At 49.2% G+C, this 23,225-nt stretch overlaps 1 protein-coding gene across 18 annotated transcripts in view; it reads left to right on the forward strand.

The window, feature by feature from the left end:
* Positions 1–23,225, forward strand: part of AFDN (afadin, adherens junction formation factor) — a 108,692-nt gene that overhangs the window by 36,200 nt on the left and 49,267 nt on the right. For 14 of the 18 annotated variants that reach the window (XM_053914316.1, XM_053914323.1, XM_053914324.1 and 11 more), the window contains 7 exons: positions 1,143–1,254; positions 2,265–2,432; positions 5,309–5,353; positions 9,563–9,657; positions 10,537–10,799; positions 17,136–17,205; positions 20,790–20,908. In XM_053914316.1, coding sequence (XP_053770291.1) covers positions 1,143–1,254; positions 2,265–2,432; positions 5,309–5,353; positions 9,563–9,657; positions 10,537–10,799; positions 17,136–17,205; positions 20,790–20,908 — 872 coding nt within the window. The remainder of the gene's footprint in view (positions 1–1,142; positions 1,255–2,264; positions 2,433–5,308; positions 5,354–9,562; positions 9,658–10,536; positions 10,800–17,135; positions 17,206–20,789; positions 20,909–23,225) is intronic. The other 4 variants (XM_053914326.1, XM_053914327.1, XM_053914318.1 and 1 more) reach the window with 1 other exon arrangement.

Here is a 23,225-nt window from a genome sequence, read left to right on the forward strand (position 1 = left end):
TTAAATTAGAATAAGGTGGAGAAGGCTTCCTGCGTGGAGGGGTAGGTGGTAGCTAGGAAGTTAGGGGATGGAAGCATGAATGTGCGGCCCGGTCGGAGAACTCCTTCCTGAGTTGTCTCGTGTGGCTGGATCCACAAGGGTACATGCCATGGCCCGAGGTGAGTGGAGGCCAGATCTTGAAGTAGTGTGTGGTCTGAGCCAAAGTTATTAAATGTAATAGAAAAAGCAAAGAAAGATCAGTCACTTTGGCAGGCGGGTGTGTTGTGATACACTTGCCCTGTGAAGATAACTTGAAGTAGCTTAGAGACACGCGGTAGGACTCTGTGGGAAGGCCTGACCATTTGGTGTGTGAGCATGCTGGCACGTGGAGGGGTGACATTCTATTGAGACAACACTGCCCTGTCAGCTGTGGGCTTAAAAGGAAGCTCAGGTGGCCGTGATTTGGCTTCATTTCCGATTTCTGTGACCGGGTCTCGGTTGCGTCAGCGTTAAGTTAGAATAAGCAACAGCACAGCGGGCGCCACCACCCTGCCCTCTGGCGCATCCCTGGGGGCTTTCTCGGACAATGGAGAAGATTGTTTGGCTACCAGAAAAAAGTGATGCGGTGCTAGGGCTACTTAAGAGTATAGTAATGCAGTACCTTAAAAAGATGATTAAAAACCAGTGTCAGATGAGTAGACCTGTAACGTATCTGAGCGGTCTGATTAAAGTGTGTTCCTGAAGACCAACCACCTGCACGGAGGAGGGGCCGTCCGCTGCACCGCTCTGTGACGGTCGTCCTGGGAGAGCCCCACGTGAAGAGAGGCCTCACGAAAGCAGCTGCTGATCTTTTCTTAAGAATTGCTCACAAGTTAACCATCGCACACTGTCCTTCCGTGTAGAAGTTTGTTTGTTTGTTTTATGCTCAGACTACTTGTTTGGGGGGCCAGAGGCAGGTGGGTAAAAACGGCCTAGTCAAGCTGGCAAAGCTTTTTATTAGGAACTATTTTATTTCACTTTTTTTGGTGGTCTAGTTGGAGAATTGTTCATAGTGTTTGACCAGTTTGATTTCGCAGTGACTTTATTTACCTAAAATGAGCTCTTTAAATACCTGCTGGCTCACGTCCTGGGCACAGTCACAGGTGGCTGCTTTTTTGCTTTAGGTCATGCTTCCTCCTGGAGCCCAGCATTCTGATGAGAAAGGTGCTAAAGAAATCATCCTTGACGATGACGAGTGTCCCTTACAAATCTTCAGGGAGTGGCCCAGTGACAGAGGTGAAGAGTTTTCTTTGCTGATGAATTCTTCCTGGGGTGTGTGCCTGGCCCCCAGCTGCTCCAGTTAGCTGGGGGTGGACCAGGTGATCGGGGCAGTGGTTTCTGATGCTGCTTGCAGGGCGGGCTGCCCACCTTCCTGGACTGACTTCCTGGGCTGGCTCCGAGGCCCTCCTCTGGGTCCAAGGGCCACACTCAGTGGCAGCCGCGTGTGTGGCCCTAGAGCAGACTGCCATGCTCAGTAGGCCTGCCGTGTCTCAGCTGGCGGGAGGTTGTTGCGCCAGTACTGGGACCCTTGCCGTGCTGGCCAGAGGGACTGGTGGGTTGGGGCAGGTTGGTGATGATAAAACAGCCTGCTGCCCTGCAGATTGTCCAGTAATTCAGCTATTTCAAAAGTGAGCCCAGACTTTTCACAAAGCAAGCAGTGTCCTCCCATTATTTCAGAGCAGTGAAATAGTGGAGCTGTGTTTTGATTGGATGGCTTTCTTGCCCTCAGATGCCCATCACCAGCTAACTGCTGCTCTGTGGGCGGCCTGCACATCAGCGAGCATGCGGGGATGTGCTGCCAGTTAGCGCTGTCAGCACTGCCTGTGGTTCGGGAGTTTCAGAAGTGCTCTGGCTTAGTGCTTTTCCTAGACGGCATAAAGTTCAACTTTTCAGAGTTAAATTCCTTTGAATTCGGAGTTAGTTCGGTTGAATTAAATGAAAATCTGCCAGACACATATTTGTGTGTGAACGTGTTGTGTGTGTGTGCAAATATATGTACTGTTCACTGGGTGGTGGTTCATGTGAAATAGACATCATCGCAAACTGCTTGTTGGTGCTCATCACAACACATCGGGAGACCAGTGTCTTTGTTGAGGAGAAGCACACCTGGATAAGCCCCACACGGTTGTGCCGCAGGAGGTGCTTTTGAGCTGCGTTTTCTTGATGGCTCTGTGAGTGCCTGCCTGCCAGTTGGCCGGCCCCACGGGCTTGAGTCTGGCTCCTGACGGGCAGTGTCGCTGTTGCAGGGGTTTTAGTCTTTCAGTTGAAGAGGAGGCCGCCAGACCACATCCCAAAGAAGACGAGGAAGCACCTGGACGGGAAGCCCTCCAGGGGGAAGGAGCGAGTGGATGGGTCTGGCTACGGCTCTGCGCTGCCGCCTGAGAAGCTGCCCTACCTGGTGGAGCTGAGCCCAGGTGAGCAGTGTGTTTAAAGCAGGCCTTTCTGCTGGCTGACAGCCCTGCATAGACCATTGATTTTTAGCAGAGGAACCCTCATAAGATGACATCTATTTTTTTAAAAAAAACAAAGCCTCAAGGTCATAAGGTACGTACTTTCACACATAGGAGTAAACTTCACGTAGGCAGAAATTAGTATTGCCAAACAAAAGCCGAAAAAGTGAATATAGAGACTGAAGGAGAGGTTGAATTGATCTAATCCCCTTTAAATTTTTTTTCAAAATAACCTTGTAAGATACTTAATCTACTAAAAATGTTAAAGTGAGATGTACTCCTCTTGGGGCAGATTCTTAGAGGTAAGTGTGTACATATTACACTGTTTATGAGCAGTTTCTGAAAAGACCATCTTTAAATTTAACAGTGCATTTAAGAACTCCATCTGTGAGAGGAAGGATATTTGTTTGGTTTTGAAATGATAGTAGACTGAGTTTATTTTCATGTTAGTCCTCTAAATATTTTGTTTATAGAACTCTCTTAACCAACACTGTTGCTGTAAGTGAACCATCAGGTTGAGAAATACATCGACATTCTTGAAGTAATGTTTCATGCACACACATCTGTAAGTAGTGTGTGTGTATGTGTATGTATATATTTGCATCAGTGTGATATATATTTATTACCGAGAAAAACTTCCCCATTCCTTATTTGGTTAAAATACTAATATGCGACCTGTATTACATGTAATACGCTATGGAAAACAGACCATTGCTTCCCCGAGAACTGCTTTTAAATAAAGCTCTTCCAGTCATTACAGAAAGAGCTGAAAACCCACCCGGTGTGTAGGCCTCTGTGCTGTGGCTCCTTGGACAGGAGTTGCGTTACTCTCTGCTTTGACTCCTGAGTGTTTATGTTTATCAACAAGATTGTGACTGGGAGTTGGCTGTGGTGCAGTCTTAGGACACAACCAGCTTACATGGATGCAGAAGAAGTGGTGTCGTTTGACTGATACAAACCACTTCTCAGTGACCGTGTGCTGCAGGTCGTGGTTTTTATACTTAATTATGTTGGAGGGTTTTTAACTGACTAGCTGTTTGGGAGGAAAGTGTCAGTTGCTTTGTCCCTCAGTTCTCTGGCTAAAAAGTTAATTTAAACTTTTGGTTTCTCACCGTGGTTTAGAAACTTGTATTTATGATGTGTCTCTAGCCCAGGGGTGTCAAACTCATTTTTACTGGGGGCCACATCAGCCTCGTGGTTGCCTTCAAAGGGCCAAATGTGACTTTAGGACTGTATAAATGTAACTGCTCCTTAACAGTTAAGCGAGCTCGGCTGGCGCTGCTGCCAGGTAGAAACAAGGTGGCGGGCCTTGTGTTTGCCACCTGTGCTCTAGCGTGTGTGAATGCATTATCTGAGGCAGTGATCAGCAACTAGGAGACAGCCGTTTGTTTTTGAACTTAAATTTTTTTAGGATCTTTGGGCATTGGGTCTGTTGTTGAAAATTTTGCATTACATGCTAGAAATTAATGATTTTGTTTTCTCTAAATCAAAATTTTTGAGGATTTAGGAGTATTACTAGTTCAGAGAATTGATAAATGGCCATCATGGAATAATTTTCAGGTGAATAATGGGAAGTTGATGTTGGTGGCAGCAGAGACGGTGAGGATTCATTTGTCACTTAGTTGACAGGCAGGTGGTTACTGAACACTTGAGTGTGTCCCGCACCGTTCTGGGCCTGGGAGAGGGAGCACTGACAAACAGGTTAACCCTCCGACTCGGGAGCTCACATTCTGGTGAGAATCGCTGTTCTGGCTGCTTGTTTCATACTTACGGCCTCCCGGGTGATGCCGTGCATAAAGTTTTTTGCAGGCGTGGAGAGATAATAGAGGCTAGGTGAATGTTAGTTTGGGACTACTCTTCACCAAATGTTGGCAGAGGCCAATGTTTCACGCTTGTTTGTACACTTCCTTTGACCAGGTCTTCTGCTACCTTTGGTCCAAGCTTCCCGAGCTTCTGCTGTGGGCTGGGCCGTGGGCGCCAGGGTGGAGGAGGGTGCGCCTGCCTCAGGCAGGTGTCATGCCGAGAGCTGCTGCTAGTACAGTCTGCAGAGTCCCAGGGGCTCTGTCTCATCCTACATCACTCCTCAGTACTCTCCCTGCCTGCTGGGGAGCTATGTTTCTTGCACAAGTGCCTAAAACGCAGGTCTGCTGGCAGTCTAGTAGGGGTGAGCAGATGGTTGGTGGCAGCACCCAGTGCTGGATTGAGGTCCTACCCCAGAGCTGTGCTCTTTTCACTGGTTTGTGCTGTCTCTCTAAGTTTGCTCTGTTGCCGTCAGCACGGGAGAGAACGGTTTGTTTCCCATTTACAAGCAAATAGCATTTGTAAGTGCTGACTTGGTGAGAATAGACAAGTTATGTATTTCCACTGGGTGTGTCCTCAGGCAGGCACCTGTCCTCAAGCAGCTGAGGTCCTGGAGAGGCGGGCGAGGTCTTCCACGTGCAGGCACGCGCTTGCACTGTCGTTTGGAGAAACCAGGCTAACAAGTCACTTTACCCTTCACTATGGATTTGACTGTTTTCTCTCAACAGAAGGAGCCGAGGGGGGTGCTGGTCTTCTAGAAGGTTCACTAACTTGCTCTTCTGCCCCTGCTGACTCACTCACCTGTTGTCCTGGTGCTTTCCTTAGCAGTCTGCGTTGTCTCTGAAACACACTGTCCAGAGCGAGTACTGCTGTCCTGGCCTTGTGCCCTGAAAGCTGGGGGGGTGAATGCACTCACGTGGGGTGCCCTGTCTCACTGCAGCTCACCTCTCTGTCTCTCTCCTCCTGCCCACGTGCTCTGCACACCTCTGCCCTGCTGACGCTGCCTTCACCGGGGTCCCCTGCATGCGTTCGGACCCTAGGGAGAAGGGGTCTCTCTGCCTACCACAGCTGTCCCACTCACGAAGGTAACGCTCTGCTTCCTACTTACCCCTCTCTAGCTAGAGCACTCATGGGACTGCACGGGCTGGACCCGGCTAACTGAGCAGACAGTTTGTGGGTTAGTTTCTGCATGGGTAAAAATGACTTATTTTAAGAAATTCAGTGTACTGGCATTTTATTCATATATACTAAGTATTCCATATCCAGAATTAACTTAATACTAAGAAGCATATTTTGCAAAAATGTCCGATTCCTTTACTCAGGCTGTCTTAAGTGAAACTTGGACTAAAGAAGGGAGAGAGCTGTTTCCCTTTTTCTCCCCTCACCCCACCCCCCAGAATAAGGGGGGAGGGGAGGAGGGAAGGAGGCCACTGAGGGTGACAAGAGAAAGAGACCGAGGCTGAGAGGCAGGAGGGTGGCCTCGTGGTCACGGCTGACAGGAGCCATGCCGTAAATCCAAGGCCGCCTATCTGGACCCTGCACGGGGCCTTCGCTCCCAGGGGTGGTCTTTGTTGTGGGGAAGGAGCTTACCTGTGAGCAGGTCTCAGGTGTTCCCAGGCCCCCCGCTCTCAGGTCGGAGGTCATTTCTTCATGCTGGCAGAGCCGCACTTTCACAGGACGTGTTCCTTAGGCCTGTGTGTCTCTGTCGTTCTGAATGGTATAGCTGATGCTGGTCTTATGGAAATGCTTCTTCTCTGTCTGTTGTTATGTTTCAAACTGTTTTTTACATGTTGTGATAATTGAGTACTTTCCCATGCTGTATAACGTTTATTTACCTTTTAACATCTTATTTCAATTGAATCTTCTCTAAACTGATCATGCACATTTTCATTGGATATTAACCAAACTTGGAACTTGGTGTTTTTTTGTAACAGGAACAAGTCGTGTTTTTTGCTTATTTTGCTATATGTATGTACACACAGGAGAGTCTAAAGCATGTTTTGCTATCTTGTGTCCGAAGGGAACTCTCTGACTGTTCTCACGTGTTTGTTAGTGTCCCAGTCTAAGCAATGGAGCGGTCGGGAGGAGAGTGCCTCTTCCTCTGCCACCCCATGAGCACACGGGCCCAGAGCGCTCTTCCCTCCGTGCCAGTCCTGGCGGAGGAGCGCTGGTGTTTTCCCAGTAGAGTTAGAGAACTATGCGCAAGGTTTGCTTCAGTAAGCTTTGATAATCTCTTCACCACTGCATCGCTTTCACTGGATGTAAGCTCTGTGGAGTGTGGCTCTGCACTCGCTAATGGCTCCTCTCTGGCACCCAGCACCGTGCCTGGGATGTGGGGGCTCCCTAGTCAGCCTTCTGGAGATGAACCCCCCACCCAGCAGACCACAGAAAAGAGGCATTAGCACCACAGACTGCTTCCCGGAGCTCCCCTGAGTGTGTGGAGCTGCGCAGTAAAAACTGGTGCCCAAGGACACATTCGCTCTCATCTGTTCAGGATGCGCTGTTTCCCTTCAGCTGTAGACCCTTCCAGAGAACTTGCTTGCAGACAAGACACAGAACAGTGAGTCATACTGCAGGGTGCCAGGGTTGGCGAGTAAAATTCAGGACACCCAAACAAATGCGAGTTTCAGCTAAAACAGCATCTTTTTAGTGTCTGTCTCAAACACTGCACATGACACTGGATGTCATGCATTTCGTGTGTCAGCCCTAAGTAGCGGTCTGACGTCTGTGCCGCGCCCCAGAAGGGAGAAGGAGCGGAGTGGCCAGTTGTCCAGTCACGGGTATGCAGAGTGGGTGGTGAGAGGCTTGCTGCCGGGGAGGAGCAGACAGATGGGTGTCGGGGGAGGGCACGTGTTCCCGTGTACTTCTTGTGCCTTTTACATTGTAAGCCGCGTGACATATTAAATGTTTTTAAGACAAAATCATAAAGTTGAAAAGTGTTCCTAATGTGTGGTAGGAATACCATTGTAGGTGGTAGGGTTGCTTCGAGGGGTTTGTTGGAGGTACCTGGTGGCACAGTGGGGCTCGGGCACTCGTGCAGAAAGGAACTGTTTGAGGCACAGCTGTTGAGGAAGAGGAGAAGGCTGAAGATTTCCGTTTGAGGAAACAATTTTCTGTGTTTGCAGCCCCCTGCGAGGCGCTCGTTAGTGCGTGCTATCAAGGAGCCGGGAGTGGGCTGTGGTGGGGCAGGGGGTGGGGACTCTGCTGCTGCTCTGTGATTCGAGTGTGACCTGCCTCTGTCTCCCTCATCCCTCCCCTTCCCTGAGCTCAGACCAGACACCACTTCACCTCCTCCGCCCCATGGCCGTCATTCAGGCTGCGCAGACCCTGTCTGTGTTCTCTGTGGTCACTGGGGAGTGGTCAGAGCGGAGGGATGGGGCAGGAGTTCATTTCTACCCCGTTGCTGATGGTGAAACGGTGGGAAAGGAGAGGCTGGGAAAGACGTGTGTGTTTCTCCCTCGCTTCTTACAGTTCTGAATCTGCTGGTTCAGATGTGGACATAGGGAAGTATGTCATACCTGCCTGTCTACCTGTTTCTTAGCTCACCACATGCCTTGCTTTCAGGAGAATGCAAGATTCAGAAGAGTTTTATGTGACTTTTTCTTTCACTCCCTAAACAGATAGTTTTCATGTTCTTGTATGTTTTAACTTCATATTGAAATGATTATCTTTGATCAGTTATTTGCTTCTTTTGTTTTCTTTATAATTTGTATAATTTCTGTGTGACCATATAGCATTATTGTGTTTCCTTCATTTTTCGTTAATGATTTCCGACTGTTCACACGTGAAGTCTATTAGGTGCATGCTATGGACCAGACACTGAAGAGTGCCTGGACACACCTGGCCCCCCACAAGCTCAGAACTGGGGTGGTGAGTCCATGGAAAGTGTGGAGAGACTTGGCTAGTGGTATGGGGTGCGGGGTGAGAGGGACACTGGCCCCCCTTGGCCAGGGCATCATGGGACCTGCCAGGTGTTCGCGGTGAGCACACCACATACCTGCCGGTGGCTGGGTGGAATGGGTCCTCAAGGAGCGGCCCAGGTCCGGGGAGAGCCTGTGGGTTCCAGTGCCTTGTTTTGGGTCAGGACTTGGAGTCGGATTTGAAAATGAATTGGTGTGAAGACTTTGGCTGCCACCATATCTGATGAGGCTCTGAGCCCGCTGTGAGGCCGCGGGTTAGACACTGTGTCTCACGTGCCACTGCAGTTTCTTGCAGCGGTGTCTGGGGGAGTTCAGACAACAGCGCAGCCTGGAACCAGGCACACTCCAGATGTGAAACTCCTCTGACCCTCGGGGCTTCAGGTCCTGAGCCCGGCAGCTGGGGGTTTGACTGGCAGGTCGGTGAGCAGTTCTGAAGGTTACTCAGGTGCTAGTGCAGTGGGTCCTGGAGACTCTGCTTAGTCTTGTGAGGAGACTGGGCATTTGTACATACGTGCAAACTGGGCCGTCCCCCGTGGCTGAGATATGTCATGGTTCTCGGATTCTGTGGCACGTTTCCTCATAGACTGACAGCTCTGAAACCAGAATGCGTCTTTGACAGACGTTGTCCTCCAGTGCGCAGACTGTGGCGGCTGTGGCGGCTGTGGCGTGAGCAGCTTGCCTGGGTATAGATGAGATGCGCCTGCACGTCTTCCCGAGCTGTCTCCACCACTGCAGTTCAGGTGCGGGGGGGGGTCAAAGTGCCAGCTCCCAGAGTACAGAGTGACTCACGAGAGCAGGTCCAGCTCCCCCTGCCAGCCCCCCCCCCCCCCCCCCCCCGGCTCTGCTCCCAGGGGCGAAGCTCTGGCACAGTGGTTCCTGCTGGAACTTGATGTCAGTAGTGGACATCAGAACCACTTGGGGACAGTGTTCATAAGACGCAGGTTTGGGCCTCCTCCCCCAGTGTTTTGGTCCAGGAGGTCTGGGGTGAGCCCTGAGGCGGTACCTTTAAAAGCCTCCATCAGCAATCCAGCTGTGCCACCCAGCTGAGTGGCACTGAGTGGCACCAAGTACCACTGAGTGGCCTGTAGGTGGCAGGTTTACTCTGGTCTGAAGGGGAGGTCTGTGTGTTTTTGATGATCTTCACTTGCTAATAGAATCAGTCCTCAGAATCATTAACAGAAATGTCTTTTTGTGTGATGAGGCAATGTTGGTATGAATGACAGTATTTAGCACCTTAAATTATATTAAAGAGAAGCTGATGTGTTCAGATGCCTTACTGTGAATTTTCTCAACCCAGTCAGTTAAATGCATGCTGTAAATTTGGAGAGAGCTGTGGTGTCACTTCTAAGATAACCTTTCACTCGCTTCTTGCAGATGGCTCTGACTCCAGAGATAAGCCAAAGCTTTACCGCCTTCAGGTCAGTGTTACCGAGGTTGGGACGGAGAAGTTCGACGACAGCTCCATCCAGGTACGTGGCGGTGCCCCTCTGCTCAGCCCCTTTCGTCATTCTCACATCTCGGAAGGGGATGGCACATGGTAGCGAGGGGATGAATGGATAAGAACCAGAAGCTTCTCTCTAAACGTGCATAGCTTGTTCACGGTGGGTCACTCTCCTTTGCCTGAGTGTGAAAAGATCGGAGCGTGAGTTTTTGTCCACGCTCCTCCTCTGGAAACGTGGAGCGGTCATGATGCTCCTCTGGGACTACTTTCTCCAAGAGGTGGTGGCCCTTTCACAGGTCTGTTTCAGGACCAAGAGCGACAGCCTCTGGAATCCTGTCCACGGGCCCACAGCAGGAGGCAGTCGATCAGTTGTGGCTTAAGTGTTAGCTGCACGCAGTTCCCTGGCACTTAGTAAAGCAGAGCACAGCACGCTCTGTGCGTGAGGAGGGTCCGGGCTCAGCAGTGCCTCTGGGCGAGCAAGTCCTCCCCTGTGCCCTTGTTTCCCAGTTAGGAAAGGGAGGCCAGGCTCTTACGGTTTTGGGCTCAGTTCTGACGACCTTCCCTCCTTCGCACAGCTGTGCATTGGATAGCCAGGAATTTGTGATCCTGAAGACCTGTGAGGAGTTACCCATTAAATTGTCTAATGTTTACAATGACCGTGTGCTGTTTAATGCAAAGTTATAGTATGTCTTACATCAAGGCACTAGGTGCTAAAAATAAAATGTTCAATTGTTTTGACAGAGTTTAATTATTTTTGAACTACTGGTAGAAAATCCACTTACAATACCAAAAGTCCAGATTTATTAGATTACATGTTCCATGGAAGGGGGGCTCACGGTTTTAAAACTCCGCCTTCAAACACTGCAGCCTGTACAGCGGCAGCTGCTCTGACTCCTTCTGTTTCTAGCTGTTTGGTTCAGGAATTCAGCCCCATCACTGTGACCTCACGAACATGGATGGAGTTGTCACTGTCACCCCGAGGAGCATGGATGCCGAGACCTACGTGGAGGGGCAGCGCATCTCAGAGACCACCATGCTACAGAGCGGGATGAGTGTGCAGTTTGGGGCGTCGCATGTGTTCAAGTTCGTGGACCCCAGCCAGGACCACGCGCTTGCGAGAAGGCCCGTGGATGGGGGCCTGCCCTCCAAGGGCCCCAGACACAAGCCTGGGTGAGTGACGGGTACTCGTGGCCTCCAGGAAGTGGGGGGTGTCTCTTCCTGGGGCTGAAAGTATTCTGATGCGGGCACAGATCCCATGGTTTCACTTCTTATTTTAATTCTTAAAACTTCGAAGTGGGTTTGTGTTTCTGGTTCTTGTTAATTTAATTGGTTTCAGAAGGAAGAAGGGGAAAGAAAGGGTTTCATCTTAACGTTGGGAGCTGTGGCAGGTTTTTAAATTATGTGTGAGTACTTTGTTTTTCATCTCACCCTTTCAAACAGTACTTGATTTGCTCCTCTGTGGGGAATGGCGGTGTTCCTTTCCCTACTGCTCATCCAAACCAAGTCAGGGCTCCCCAGGCATTCCTATTGTACTGTGTGGTTTGGCTCCACCTAGTGCCTCTCAGAGGACTTGCGGTGTGGGCCTGGGCCTGGGAAACAAGTCCTTCCTGACTGACTGTCCAGTAGCGTTTTTGAGGGGTGTGAGTGACCATTTCGCAGGCTGGCGGGGCGTGAACCTCGCACTGTTCAAAGCAAGCGGACTGTCCACTTAGGTGGACGTTGAGGCCGAGGAGCACGGCCGTGGGCAGCCGCCTCTGGGCTTCTCGGCACCGTCTCCGTGTTCCATCCTGCGACCCACCTTTGCGTCAACCACCCGCAGCCCATCCTTCAGGCCAGCTGTGAATTTGTAGTTCCTTCATGTCGGTGTTTGGACTGACTGTGGTTGTTCCTGGTGGGTAATCGGGGTGCTCTGTGCCCCCTTGGGCACTCCTTGTCCGTTTTGAGTCCAGGCGGAGGAAAGGGTGGAGGCAGCTTGTGCATTTGGACGCCAAGTCTCTCTCCAAGATGAGCACTCTGCGGGCCAACCCCATCCTCAGGCAGACACCCTGGGCGCTGGAGATCACGTGTGCTGTTGGAGACCTGTCTCTAGCCTCTCTCCTTGAGCTCCAGGCTTCAGTGAATGACCGGGCCTTTTCTCCCCCTCGCGCCCTCACTGTCTGCTTCTTGGGAAGTCCGGCTCTCCATTCCAACTTCACACTGAGGGCGCATCCAAGCTCTTCCCTCAGTTCTGTGCCTGGGAGTGCCAGGTTTTCCCTTCCTTTCTTAAACTCTGTTATTATCCTCCTGTCCTCCTTTTGTCCCTTGTCGTGACCTCAGCACAGCTCCTCCCTGCAGCATGTAGTCCCACTCACGTGTCTTCCATCGGCATTTCCACCGTCACCTTTTCTACAGTTTGCTTCTTGCTTTCAGCACCAGACACCCTGACAGGGAGAGCACACCTGTGTGGTGTCCTCACTTCTTCCCCTTATGCCCGGGGCGTCTGTTGTCCCATGGGACAGTTTCTGGAGTTGCCTCACACAGCAGTTGCACTCTCTTTCCAGGTTCACACCATGTGCTTCGGTGGCGTCGGCTGCTGTTGCAACATCAGATGTGATTTACAATCTGTCTGCCCCACTGTATAGCCACTCCTTCGGATCTGCCCCAGACCTAAGCTGGCTTTCACTTCCTGGGGCATCTTCTTAGAGCGTGTGAACTTGAAGAGCGTTTCAGCTGGTTTCTGTATTTCTGAGAGTTTTAGAATGCCCCCTTCTGACATCGTCTGCCTTACATTTATTTTAGCAGTACCGTCCAGAGGTGGAAGACCTCTGTAACAAACCTCACCTTTGTAACAAACACGCACAGACATACACAGATAGACAAGCAGAGCACAGGTGGACCCACTGTTTGTTTTGGAGGCATTCACAATTCATGTCTGTCTTTGACCAGTCAAGTTCCAAAAGTTCCAAGTGGCCTTCCCCTCTTTAAGTAGGGACAGCTGTTTATAATACTTCAAAGAATCAGGGTGACATCTATGTGGGGTCACAGCTTGATCCATTTCCCCAAATCCTCTGTGAGCCTTCGAGAGACCAATTCAGTGTTTGGCACTTCCTCCGCCTAACTGCACAGCAGGCTTTACTGGTGAGGGCACAGATTCATACAGAGGCGGCACAGGGTCCTGACCCCAGCCATCTGTGCATTAATGGGGGGCATGGGATCTGTGGGGTTTGAGCAGACCTCTAGGGGAAACTGGCTCTCACCTGCCATATCCACAGGCCACGCACCATGGGTATCACTCTGGCGGTTACTCCCAAGAGGGTGTTTTCCTTAGGCAGCCGCACTGAGACGCTAGTCACCTGGGACCCACTCAGCAAGGGCCGACCTGAGCCAACAGGATACCTCCAAAACAGTGGTGCTTTCCAAGGCACGGGTCCCCTCTCAGAGCGAAACCATTCCAGGGCACCCTGCCTGCTCCCCACACCTTCCTCCACCTTCTCCGGGATCAGCTGTGTTGCGGCGACCCCTGCCCCCTGCCCTCCGGAGTCGGGAGTCTGAGCACCTGTCATTGCCCCTTCAGCTGTTCAGGTTGGGGAGCTGGTGCCCTTTTTCTCTTTTGGAGCTGAGGGAGCTCAGCTTCCCATTTAACCAGCAGGAACTTTGTTCAGACTCTGCGAGCAATCTGAATTAAAAAGCCGAAGTTAAAGGCAGCAGCACATTTTTTTTCTTTCTCTGAGTTATTTCAACCCGTATTCACCTCAAGGACTTTCTAAGAACAGCTCCAATGAAGTCCTGGCCTGCTGCTGGAAGCCAGGGTCACTCCCCCCAGCCTGGGACCCTCACCCCGTCCTCCTAGTGCGGAGTGTGGAGCTGGTGGGGCACCAGGACCCTGGTTGGGGCCTGTCACTGGGTCTGCAGAATGGTCGGTGGGGGGGGCTCCTTTGGACCCCTGCTGACCATGCCAAGTAAACGTCGCCACGAGGAACACTCACACCTGTGGGAATTTTTGTCAGAGTTTGTTTGGGCCAAACTGTGGCCATGCTGGGGAGCAAGATCTCAGATGCTCCCTGGTTTTAATTCTTTTGAGGAACCAATTTACATTCCCATCACCAGTGCACAGGGATTCCCTTTCCTTCCTTTCTTACCTGCCCTTGCTGTCTCTTGCCTTGCTGACGACAGCAACTCTGTCAGGTGCAAGGTGAGTGCTCATAGTGGCTTTGGTGTGCATTTCCCGCTGACAAGTGATGCTGAGCCCCTTGGTGTGTTCCTGCCCAACCAAACCTCTGCTCAGGTCCCGTTTTTTACTTGCATTGTTTGGATTTTTGCTTTTGTGTTGTGAGTTCTTTATGTACCGGGTGGAGCACAAGTAGTTTTATAATTGTTCATATTGAAAATAATAACAACAACTAGTCGTGATATAAGAATAGACTGTTTTGTATACTCACAACTGCAAACCTACCTTTGCCCCACTCTTGAGTTTTGGATATTCACCCCCACCAGATATGTGACGGCAGGTATTTTCTCCCATCCATAGGTTGCCTTTTCGTTTTGATAGTGTCCTTTGTGGAACCAGAGCTTTTCAGTTTGGTGGAGTCCCACTTATTTACTTTTGCTTTTGTGGCTTTGGCTTTTGGTGTCAGATCCAAAAAGTCGGTTGTCAGAACTCATGTCAAAGAGCTCACCACCTGTGTCCTCCAGGAGTGCTAATGGTTGCAGGCTACATGTTCAGGCCTTTCGTCCACACGCGTTCATTTTCGTGCCCCGTGTGAGGGGCGGCCCAGCTCCGCTCCCCACACTGGCTGACTGGCTTTCCCAGCACCGTTCGCTAAAGAGACTGTTCTTTGCGTCGTGTGTCCTTCACTCCTTCGTCTTAAATTAACTGACCTCCTACGAGCGGGGTCATTTTGAGGCTCTCTCCGTCGATCTGGGTGTCTGTTTTCATGCCGGTGCTGTGCTGGTTTGATTAATGGCCTTGTAGCGTAGTTCAGTGTGAAGGAAGGTGATAGCTCCGGCTTTGCGCTTTCCCGAGATTGGGTTTGTTGTTTGGGGTCTTCGGTGGTTCCACACGAAGTGTAGAATCGTGTGTTCTGTGTCTGTGTGGAGTGTCAGTGGACCTCTGATATGGACTGCATCTGGAAACTGCTTTGGGTAGCGTGGGCAGTTCAGCAATGTTCTTTGAGTTCATGAGCATGGAATGTCTTTTGCTTTTTGTGTGTCTTCAGTTTTTTTTATAAATGTCTTAAGTTTTCACTGTACAGACCTTTGACCTCCTTGGTTAAATTTATTTCTAGTGTTTTATTCTTTTTGATGCATTTAAATTTATCCCTAGGCATTTTATTCGTTTCTGCTTTTATTTGAGTCCTCTCTCTTTTTTTTCCTGGTCAGTTTAGCTAAGGGTTTATTAATTTTCTTTGTCTTTTCAAAGACCTGACTTTTAGTTTCACTGATCTTTTCTAATGTCTTTTTAGTGTCTGTTTCTGCTCTGGTCTTTTTTACTTTCCTCGCGCCACATTGGGCTTTGCTTGTTCTTTTTCTGCTTCCTGGAGGGATATGCGATCCGTGTGTCTTAGCTGCAGAGGTCAGGGCCCTCGCCTTCGAGGCTGAGCCAGGGAGCACAGATGGACACAGCGCACATGCCATGGGGACTTCCTACTGAGGGCATTGGGGGGGTTGTGTGCAGACAGCGGGCAGCGCAGGAGGGGCAGGGACTTTGGAGGCTGCAGCGGATCGCTGATGACTTCTGGTCTGCACTCACTGGAGCCTGCGTCCTGTGGCTTTGTGCTCTGAGCGCTGAGAGGACCAAGGCACCGTGGCTCTTACACAGAGCCCGGCTTGGATAACATCATCTGAGTTGTCAGTGAAGTCACTTTCTAGGCACACATCCAGGGTGCAGTGCAAATGGACCCATGTTGAACTGGAAAGTTTTAGTTGCTTTAGGGGGAGACGCCTGTGTTGCATGTGTTGAGTACATTTGTGATTCCAGGATGATACTACAAATGGGACCGAGAAGGCTTTGGTTGTGTTTTGGCACTCACAGAGGAAGTGAGGGCTGGGTAGGGTATGTGCCGCTGTGCTAGGTGGTGAGAGAGGGCGGTCAGCTCTCCCGGCCCCGCTCTGCACTGTCTGACTCAGAGCACAGTGCTTTCTGCTCTGGGTGTATGCCTTGGTGACGGAGAGTAGGTGTTTAGTTCCACAAAAGTTTGTAATGCATAAAGTCATTTTCCAAGGTTGATACTCAACCTTTAGTAAAAAATTTTACTTTCTCAAAAGTTACTGTATATTTTTGTGTGTGTGTTTTTAATTTTTATTGTTAATTCAATTACAGTTGTGTGCCTTTTCTCCCTATCCCTCCACCCCACCCCAGCCAAACCCCCCTCCCTTCCCCACCTTCACCCTCCCCCTTGATTTTGTCCATGTGTCCTTTATAGTAGTTCCTGTAATCCCCTTTCCCCACTGTCCCCTCCCCACTCCCCCCAAGTTACTGTATATTTTAAAGCATGGTATTTTTTTGCATTACAAGATGATTTTATTTTTATAGTGATGAGGTAAAGGAAGAATTTGTACCTGCTTTTTTAATTTGAAAAAAACTGTTTTGAACTTCTCTGTCACTTCCTAGTTTTATTCTATAGCTGTATTTTATTCAAGCTCTGTCTATAGATTGAGCTTAAATAAAAGGTTCAAGTTAACATAGTGCTTTAAAATTAGACTATACACTTTTCAACCTGGTAAAATGGGGAGACTGGAGTTTTTCTGATGACTTGCGAAGCCCAGGAAGTTCCGGCACTGCCTCACGCTGTGGGTCTCCAGGGCCCCGGGGCTGCTTCCCCTGGGCGGGGCTGCTGCCAGGAGCTGGGACCAGCCGGCTCAAGCACCTGTACTTGTGCTGGAGCCCTTACCTTGCCCCGGTTACTGACTGTTAGGACGTTTCGTTTATAATCTGAATTAATTTTTCATAAGGATAGTTTTAAATTTTTGGTATTTTGAGCTAGTCTAAAAAATTGTTTAAACAAGGATAACTCTTGATCTGATTACTAACATTATCAAAAATTGTCTATTTCTTTATTTGTTGCCTAAGTAGTGGGGTCCCTAGAAGTCATCAGCCTGACTTGCTGGCAGTTGGGCCGCTCGGCCCTGGGCCTTGTCCTGCCAGGGAGCACCACGGGCCCCTGTGGCCACAGTGGCTCCGGGCCCCTGGGGCAGCTGTGCTTTACTTCTGTGGCATTTGCAGCCTGGAGAGGTTGTGCGAAGAAACAACTTGCTTTTTTCTTTGTGGTTTCTTTCCATTTATTGCTTTTAAATACAGTTCTAGAAAATGTGATCCTGAGAGTATTTAGTATGTATCAGTAAGAAAAGTTCTTAAAGTTACAGTCACTTTTTAAAATTCTGTAACTTCATATGATGGAAAGCATGGGATTTCCTGAAGGTCTTTGAATGTCGTGGTATTTAGTTAACTGTTCCTTTTGTGTTGCTAGAAAGAGACTACCTCACGATTTGAGAGTTACTCATTGTCTGTATTGTTTTTTATCCTGACAGAATTGTTCAGGAGACAACCTTCGATTTAGGAGGAGATATTCACAGTGGAACAGCATTACCAACAAGCAAGGTAGGTGATTGCATGTCACCTGGTAGGATGTGTGTGTTTAACGTTACAGGACACACGGACGCACGATCGGTAGTGTCCTTGTAAAACTGTGCGCACACACACTCTGCCATGGTCTGCACTGAGGGTTGGGTGACTCGTTGGCACACGGCACAGCCAGCCGGCTGTGCTTTTCCCCAAGGACCGGGACAGTGCTTTCTCTTCCCTGCTTTGTGTGACCAGTCTCGCTTGGTCAGGTGACCCCTGAAGGCAGTGGCTCCTGCTCCCCAGAACCCCTCCGCTCAGCCGTCGCTGCTGCCTGTCTGCACACCTCCTCCTCAGGCACCAGGCCTCCCCAGCCGCCCTTGTTATCTCTGGTGTGATCGGGTCCTTCTCTCCTCATTGTGGTTGTCTGTTGCTGGGAAACCAGAACCCTGGAAGTCAGTGGACTAAACAACAGGCCCCCGGCGTGCTTACTGCTGTGCAGGCGGCTGGGCCTCCCCTGGGCAGTGTGTTTGCTGGTCTTGCCGGTGCTTACTGTGTGGCCGCGTTCAGCTGGTGCAGCGATTTTTATCTCGTGACACGTAAACTAATTAGTAAACTTTTGTGGCACACTAAAAAAAATATGTTTTTCTGCTGACCTGACAATAAATAGGTATAATTTTGATTGATTTACAAAAATAATAATAATAGTAATAATTACCTACACTTTTTTGCCCTAAAATGACTTTTAAAAGAATCATGTACCTATGCTTGTGTATAGGATTTCTGGTACCAAAAATGAACCAATTAGACACACGTTATTATGAGACATGACCAATAAGATGCACTCTGTTACGTGACCTATATGTTCGTGGTTCAAAACGGCGTTCACACTGGATGGCTGCTGTTGTGCTGGCTGTTGTCATTGTTTTGTCTGACAGTCTAAGAGAAAAGAGGTCAGTGCCCCTGACTCAGTAGTTAGGTACTGCATGTTTTAAAAGTTCTTGAACACGCAGGATGAAAATCGCTGTGCTAGTGGGGTTAGCCGGGGGCCAGCCTGTGTGAGGACATGAGGCCTGCTGGGCTGCCCCATCTTCTTGTCACCTCAGGTTCTCTGTCAGACCTCTCGCTCCATCGTCTCTCCATGGGGCAGCCCGATGTGCTGGTGCTGCTCGGGAGGCACGGAATCTGCAGGTCTCTTTTACAGCTTGGGCTGGGAACTGGCACAGCCTCGGTTCCTCCACATTCCAGTGGGTAAAGCAAAGCCCAGGCTCTGCCTGGGTTTGGGCTTCACAGAGGCCGGGATGCAGACTCCTCAGCCCTGACCTTTCCCTGCTCCAAAAGATTGTTTGCATGCCATGGGCATGGCTGGCACGTAATTGCAGGTTGCATGAGCTAACACAGAGGAGATGTTCTCTGTCCTAAGGGGTCCCCTCCACAGGGCTGGTCCAGGGACCTGTCCCAGTTCTCCTCGGGGCCTTTCCTGCTCTGAGCCTCCACTTCCAGCCGCTGGCAAGTGCCATTGCTCCACCTGTGGAAGAGTCCACAGGTGTCTGCCTTTCTCCGTCGTCACTGGGTGGTCACAGGCAGGAGCACTGCGCAACTCCAGAAACAGCACCCCTCTCCCATAAGCCACCCTTCTCCCCCTCCCCCTCCTCCTCCTCCAGCAGCCAGACTGATGCTTCCACATTGTAAATTTGATTCTGTGACCGCCCCACCATCAAAGCCTCCAGTGGTTTCTTATCCCAAATATCACACAGCCCTCCCTCTGGCCACACTGATCCTTCAGACCTTCCCACCTTCCCTCCCAACTGAGTGTGTGCTGGCCTTGTCCCAGCCCCTGAACCCCCACATCCCTCCCACCGAAGACCTGGGGCATTGCCCTCTCTACCGCACCCCACCCGCTGTTTTCAAACACTTGCCCTGCTGTCCTCCAGCAGCAGCTCCGTCACTTCCTGAAGGCAGGCTCCCGGAGCAGCCGGCAGCAGTGTATTTGAATTCCTTGTGCAGCTGCGTTCCCATCTGACACCTGTCTTGTCTGCTGATTGACTCTAGAGCTCAGTGAAGGAGGGGTCCTGCTGGGCCTGCTCCCTGCTGCTCTTCTGGGGTGCAGAGCAGCGTGCAGTGCATAGCAGAGGCTCAGGGAGGAGCTGTTGAATAGTGAGCGAATACATGCTCTGGGAACTAAATATCACTGCCTTGGTGAAAGTTGTAGTTTTTTATAAAATGGGTAGTCAACATAGAAAACCTGAAAAATTGAAACAAAGTAAAAACATAAAAATTGTTCACTCACAATGTATAGTTGGCTTTGGTGGTATCTCCGTGGGTCCTTCTCTGAAGTCTTCGTGCACGTGAGTGCGTGCATCTGTGCGTCTGAACACAGTCGGATCTCTGTGTGCACGCTCACCTCTCTGTCCTGCCCCTCTGGCTGCCGCTCTGTGAGCGTTTCCTCTGAGAATCATTTGAAAGCAAGCTGAAATTGTATTGTAATATGTTGGCACATAAACATACCATAATTTACCTATCGCCTTATTATCCACTTACAATAACTTCCTGTAGCCTAAGTATTGCCGTGCACCGACCCCACAGTTGTATTTCTGCAAGTGTTCCTCGTGGCCGTGGTCACCGTGCACGAGTCCACACGTTCACGTGTGCAGCTGTCATGGCACCCTGTGCTGGTGAGCGTGTCACACCGCATAACGCATTGGTTCAGTGAATTTTGATGAATGGACGACAAAATGTTACACATCCACACAATTTTGTGGCATAAAAATAATGTTGTAAGATGTTTAAAATATATGGAAAGAGTATTTTTTACAAAGTAGGTTGTATAGTCTCATTTGTGGAAAATGAAAATTTGCAGATACAGCACAATATTAATAAGGGTGACTTTTATTTTACTTATCTATGTGCAGTCTTCTCAGTAAACAGATGTAATGAGAACTCTTACATAAAATGTTGCTGCAGTGGGTTTCTTTCTGTAAGTTTGTTGCTTCTGTTCTGCTTGTTCCTTAACATAGGTCACTCATCCTTTTTGTCTGCTGTAGTTTGGTTAGGGGTGTGGACTGTTCAGAAGGGTTGGAACAGACTGTGCTGGGCTGCTGTACACAGTGTGTGTTCTCCCTGTGTTGACCAGGGCAAGACGGAAAGCAGTTTCTGTACTCAGTTCTTCATTAGGTGTTGAGCTGTGATGAGCAGGTTCTTGTATCCTTTCTTAAAGCTAACAATAAACCAGAAGAACCTGATGCCTCATGTTGTACATACTCTATTCGCTCTGTCGCAATTTAGGAGAGCTTTCTCGGATAAAGTCACTATTCTTACCAGGCTTTTGAAGAACCCTCGTGTGCATGTACCCGGTGTGCACACCTGTGTTGTAAAGCGAGCCTCTGGCCTTGGGAAGGGAAGTGACTGTGTGTCTCGTTATTCTTTAATGACGGCGGGTTCCCGGGCATCCACTGTGGGCATGCTGTCCTCTGCCTGCAGCTTGTCTCTCGCCTGTACTCTTCCTTGTGTCCCTCTCTTGCTCCCCTGCTTGGCAGCCTCACACCACGCCCTCGCCTGCAGCACGGAGTATAAAGCTGGGTTGTCTGCATGTGTTCACACTCCCTGTGTTTCCCCTTGGTCAGAGTTCAACCAGACTGGACAGCGACAGGGTGCCGTCTGCCTGCAGCACCGCTGAGCGGGGGATGGTGAGGCCCATGGTCCGCGTGGAGCAGCAGCCTGAGTGCCGCCGGCAGGAGAGCAGGTAGGTTGCCCTCCCTGTTGTTCGGAAGGCGGGGAAAGTTTTCCAACAGAGGGCACGGGGTGAAGACTAGTGACCCTGTCGAGGTTCAGGCGGCGTTTCTAGAACAGTAGCAGTATTTGTAAGAGTCTTTCCTCTTCACGTTGTTGGTTTGGAAAACACGGCTTCATCAACAGCTGAAGCGCTTGTGTCCGCGGTGCTGTGCAGCTGAAAAGGGGGCGTGTGGGCTGAAAACGTTTCTGTGTTCGATGTGCTCCTCCGTCAAAATGTGCAGAGAGCGTCCATAGGGCTTTAATATTTGATAATTTGTATATTTACATAAAACTCACCATGTTACCCATTTTTAGAAGAAATCCTCACATGTTTAAAAATACACGAAGCTGAAAATGAGTTTGAAGCAGGGTTTTTAAGAATTGTGGTGTGTCACCCAGCTTTTTTGGGCTCCAATGCAGCATGTCCCCCTGTTGAGCTTCGATGGGGGGTAAATCCTCTTCTCTTCTTGCCTTGTTCTTGGCTAGTTTTTTTGAACAGAGAGCTTCTGCCTTTTGTTATTTCCTTTCCTTACTATTTTTAAATTACATCACCCTAATAAATGGGAATGTTGCTTCATTGTGACCTCACAATTGTTTGAGTGTTGAAGATTAACATCAGTGCCTCAGGCTCAGTGGGTCAGAAGCAGACGGCAGCCCCAGAGCAGCTCAGCTCAAGCTGTAGCATGACTGGCGCTGAGCACTCCTGCCGCGGGGCTCTGGGTGCACGCAGACAGTTGGGGGACACCGGGGCGCCTCACTGCGCCCTCTCGTCAGCAATGAGATGGGGTGTTCCCACCTGGCCCCTTTCATGGACCCAGGAACGGAGGCTTCAGTGGAAGCCGGGGCTTGCCCAGGGCACCCAGCCCTGCAGGGCTCAAGCCTTCCCTTTTTCACATCCAGCAGAGGGCACTGTGTGTCCTGAGTTCCAACATCACTCCTAGGTCCTCCAGTTGGTAGTAGGTTCACGTGGGTCTCTCTGGGCTTACCTTGATTTTACTGTGGACTTTTAGTTATTACCATGATGTTTGTTGGCTTTGTGAGTATTTTAAGATGTAATAGTAAATTGTCCACTTTCTTTGTCTGTACTTGATTTTGGTGCTGTATTCTAGAATAAGGTGTTCAGAACGGTGAATTAGTGCTGTGAGGAGGGCCTCTGTCTGTGTAGAAAGTGACAGAGGGGTGTGTGAGTTCCGAGTTACTGAGTGAGTGAGCGAGTCAAGACGGGGAGAGAGGAGAGAGCGATTAGAACAGTGCTTCTACCATATGGAAGATTAGGGAGTGCACGTCATTTAATAAGTGAGGGGCGTGTGATCGTGGTGTTGACCTGGCCACAGGGCAGTTGTAAATCAGAAATTATTGTATTCTGTGAACTTACACCTTAATTAATTTTTTCAAGATCAGAGTATTTGCTTTGCAAAGGCTTAGTAAAGGTTTTATTTGAACAATAAATGTGTGTTGATAATAACAAAGTGATGGAAATGTGATTCCTCCCATTTTCAGTCTTTGTGTTTTTCACATAGGCAGCATTTGGTATAAGTGATACTTAATTTAACTGATATACTCATAAAAATCTAAGTTGCTTTAATAAGCATGTTTAATAAGTATGTTTAAAATTCTAAGTTTAGTCAAGGAAAAAAAACATTGAATGATGGGAGTGACTTAAGTTATCACTGACACTTCATTTTTTCAATGAGAATTTAAATTTCTTATTTATAGTAGATGTGTTAAATTGATGATACAAATAATTGGGGAAGTTTATCTAGCATCATTTTATGTATGTTAAATTGAAGATAATGGCTTACCTGTAATTTTAGATGTCTATAAATATGGCAGTGTAAGAGAGACATATTAAAATAACTGAGCGTTTAAATTACATTGTGTTTATAAGTATTTTTACACCTAAATTGTCGAGTTAGATCTAAGTTACTAAGGCATAGACTACATAAACTTCACTGCATATAATTTGATGAAAGCATTTTTGTTTTTACTTGCAATGATGGTCCCAGTGTGAGTGAACTCACGTTGCATTTTCTCCTTGCTTATCGTGGGCGTGTGGAGAAGACGCAGTGGGGGGACAGCGGGTAGCTGGAGAGGCTCACCCAGTCTGTGACTGAGCAGATCTGCAGTCATCAGAGGTGCTTGCTTGTTTGTTTTTCATTCGTGAAAACGTTTTTTTTTTATTATGTGAGCTAACTTATTTGATGAGTGGACATAAATGACTCCAAATACTTATTTCTGGCCAGTTTATTACCATTCGTCTAAAGATGAATCGACTTAAATGTTGTTGG

Source organism: Desmodus rotundus, chromosome 11, assembly GCF_022682495.2.
Source record: "Desmodus rotundus isolate HL8 chromosome 11, HLdesRot8A.1, whole genome shotgun sequence".
NCBI lineage: Eukaryota > Metazoa > Chordata > Mammalia > Chiroptera > Phyllostomidae > Desmodus > Desmodus rotundus.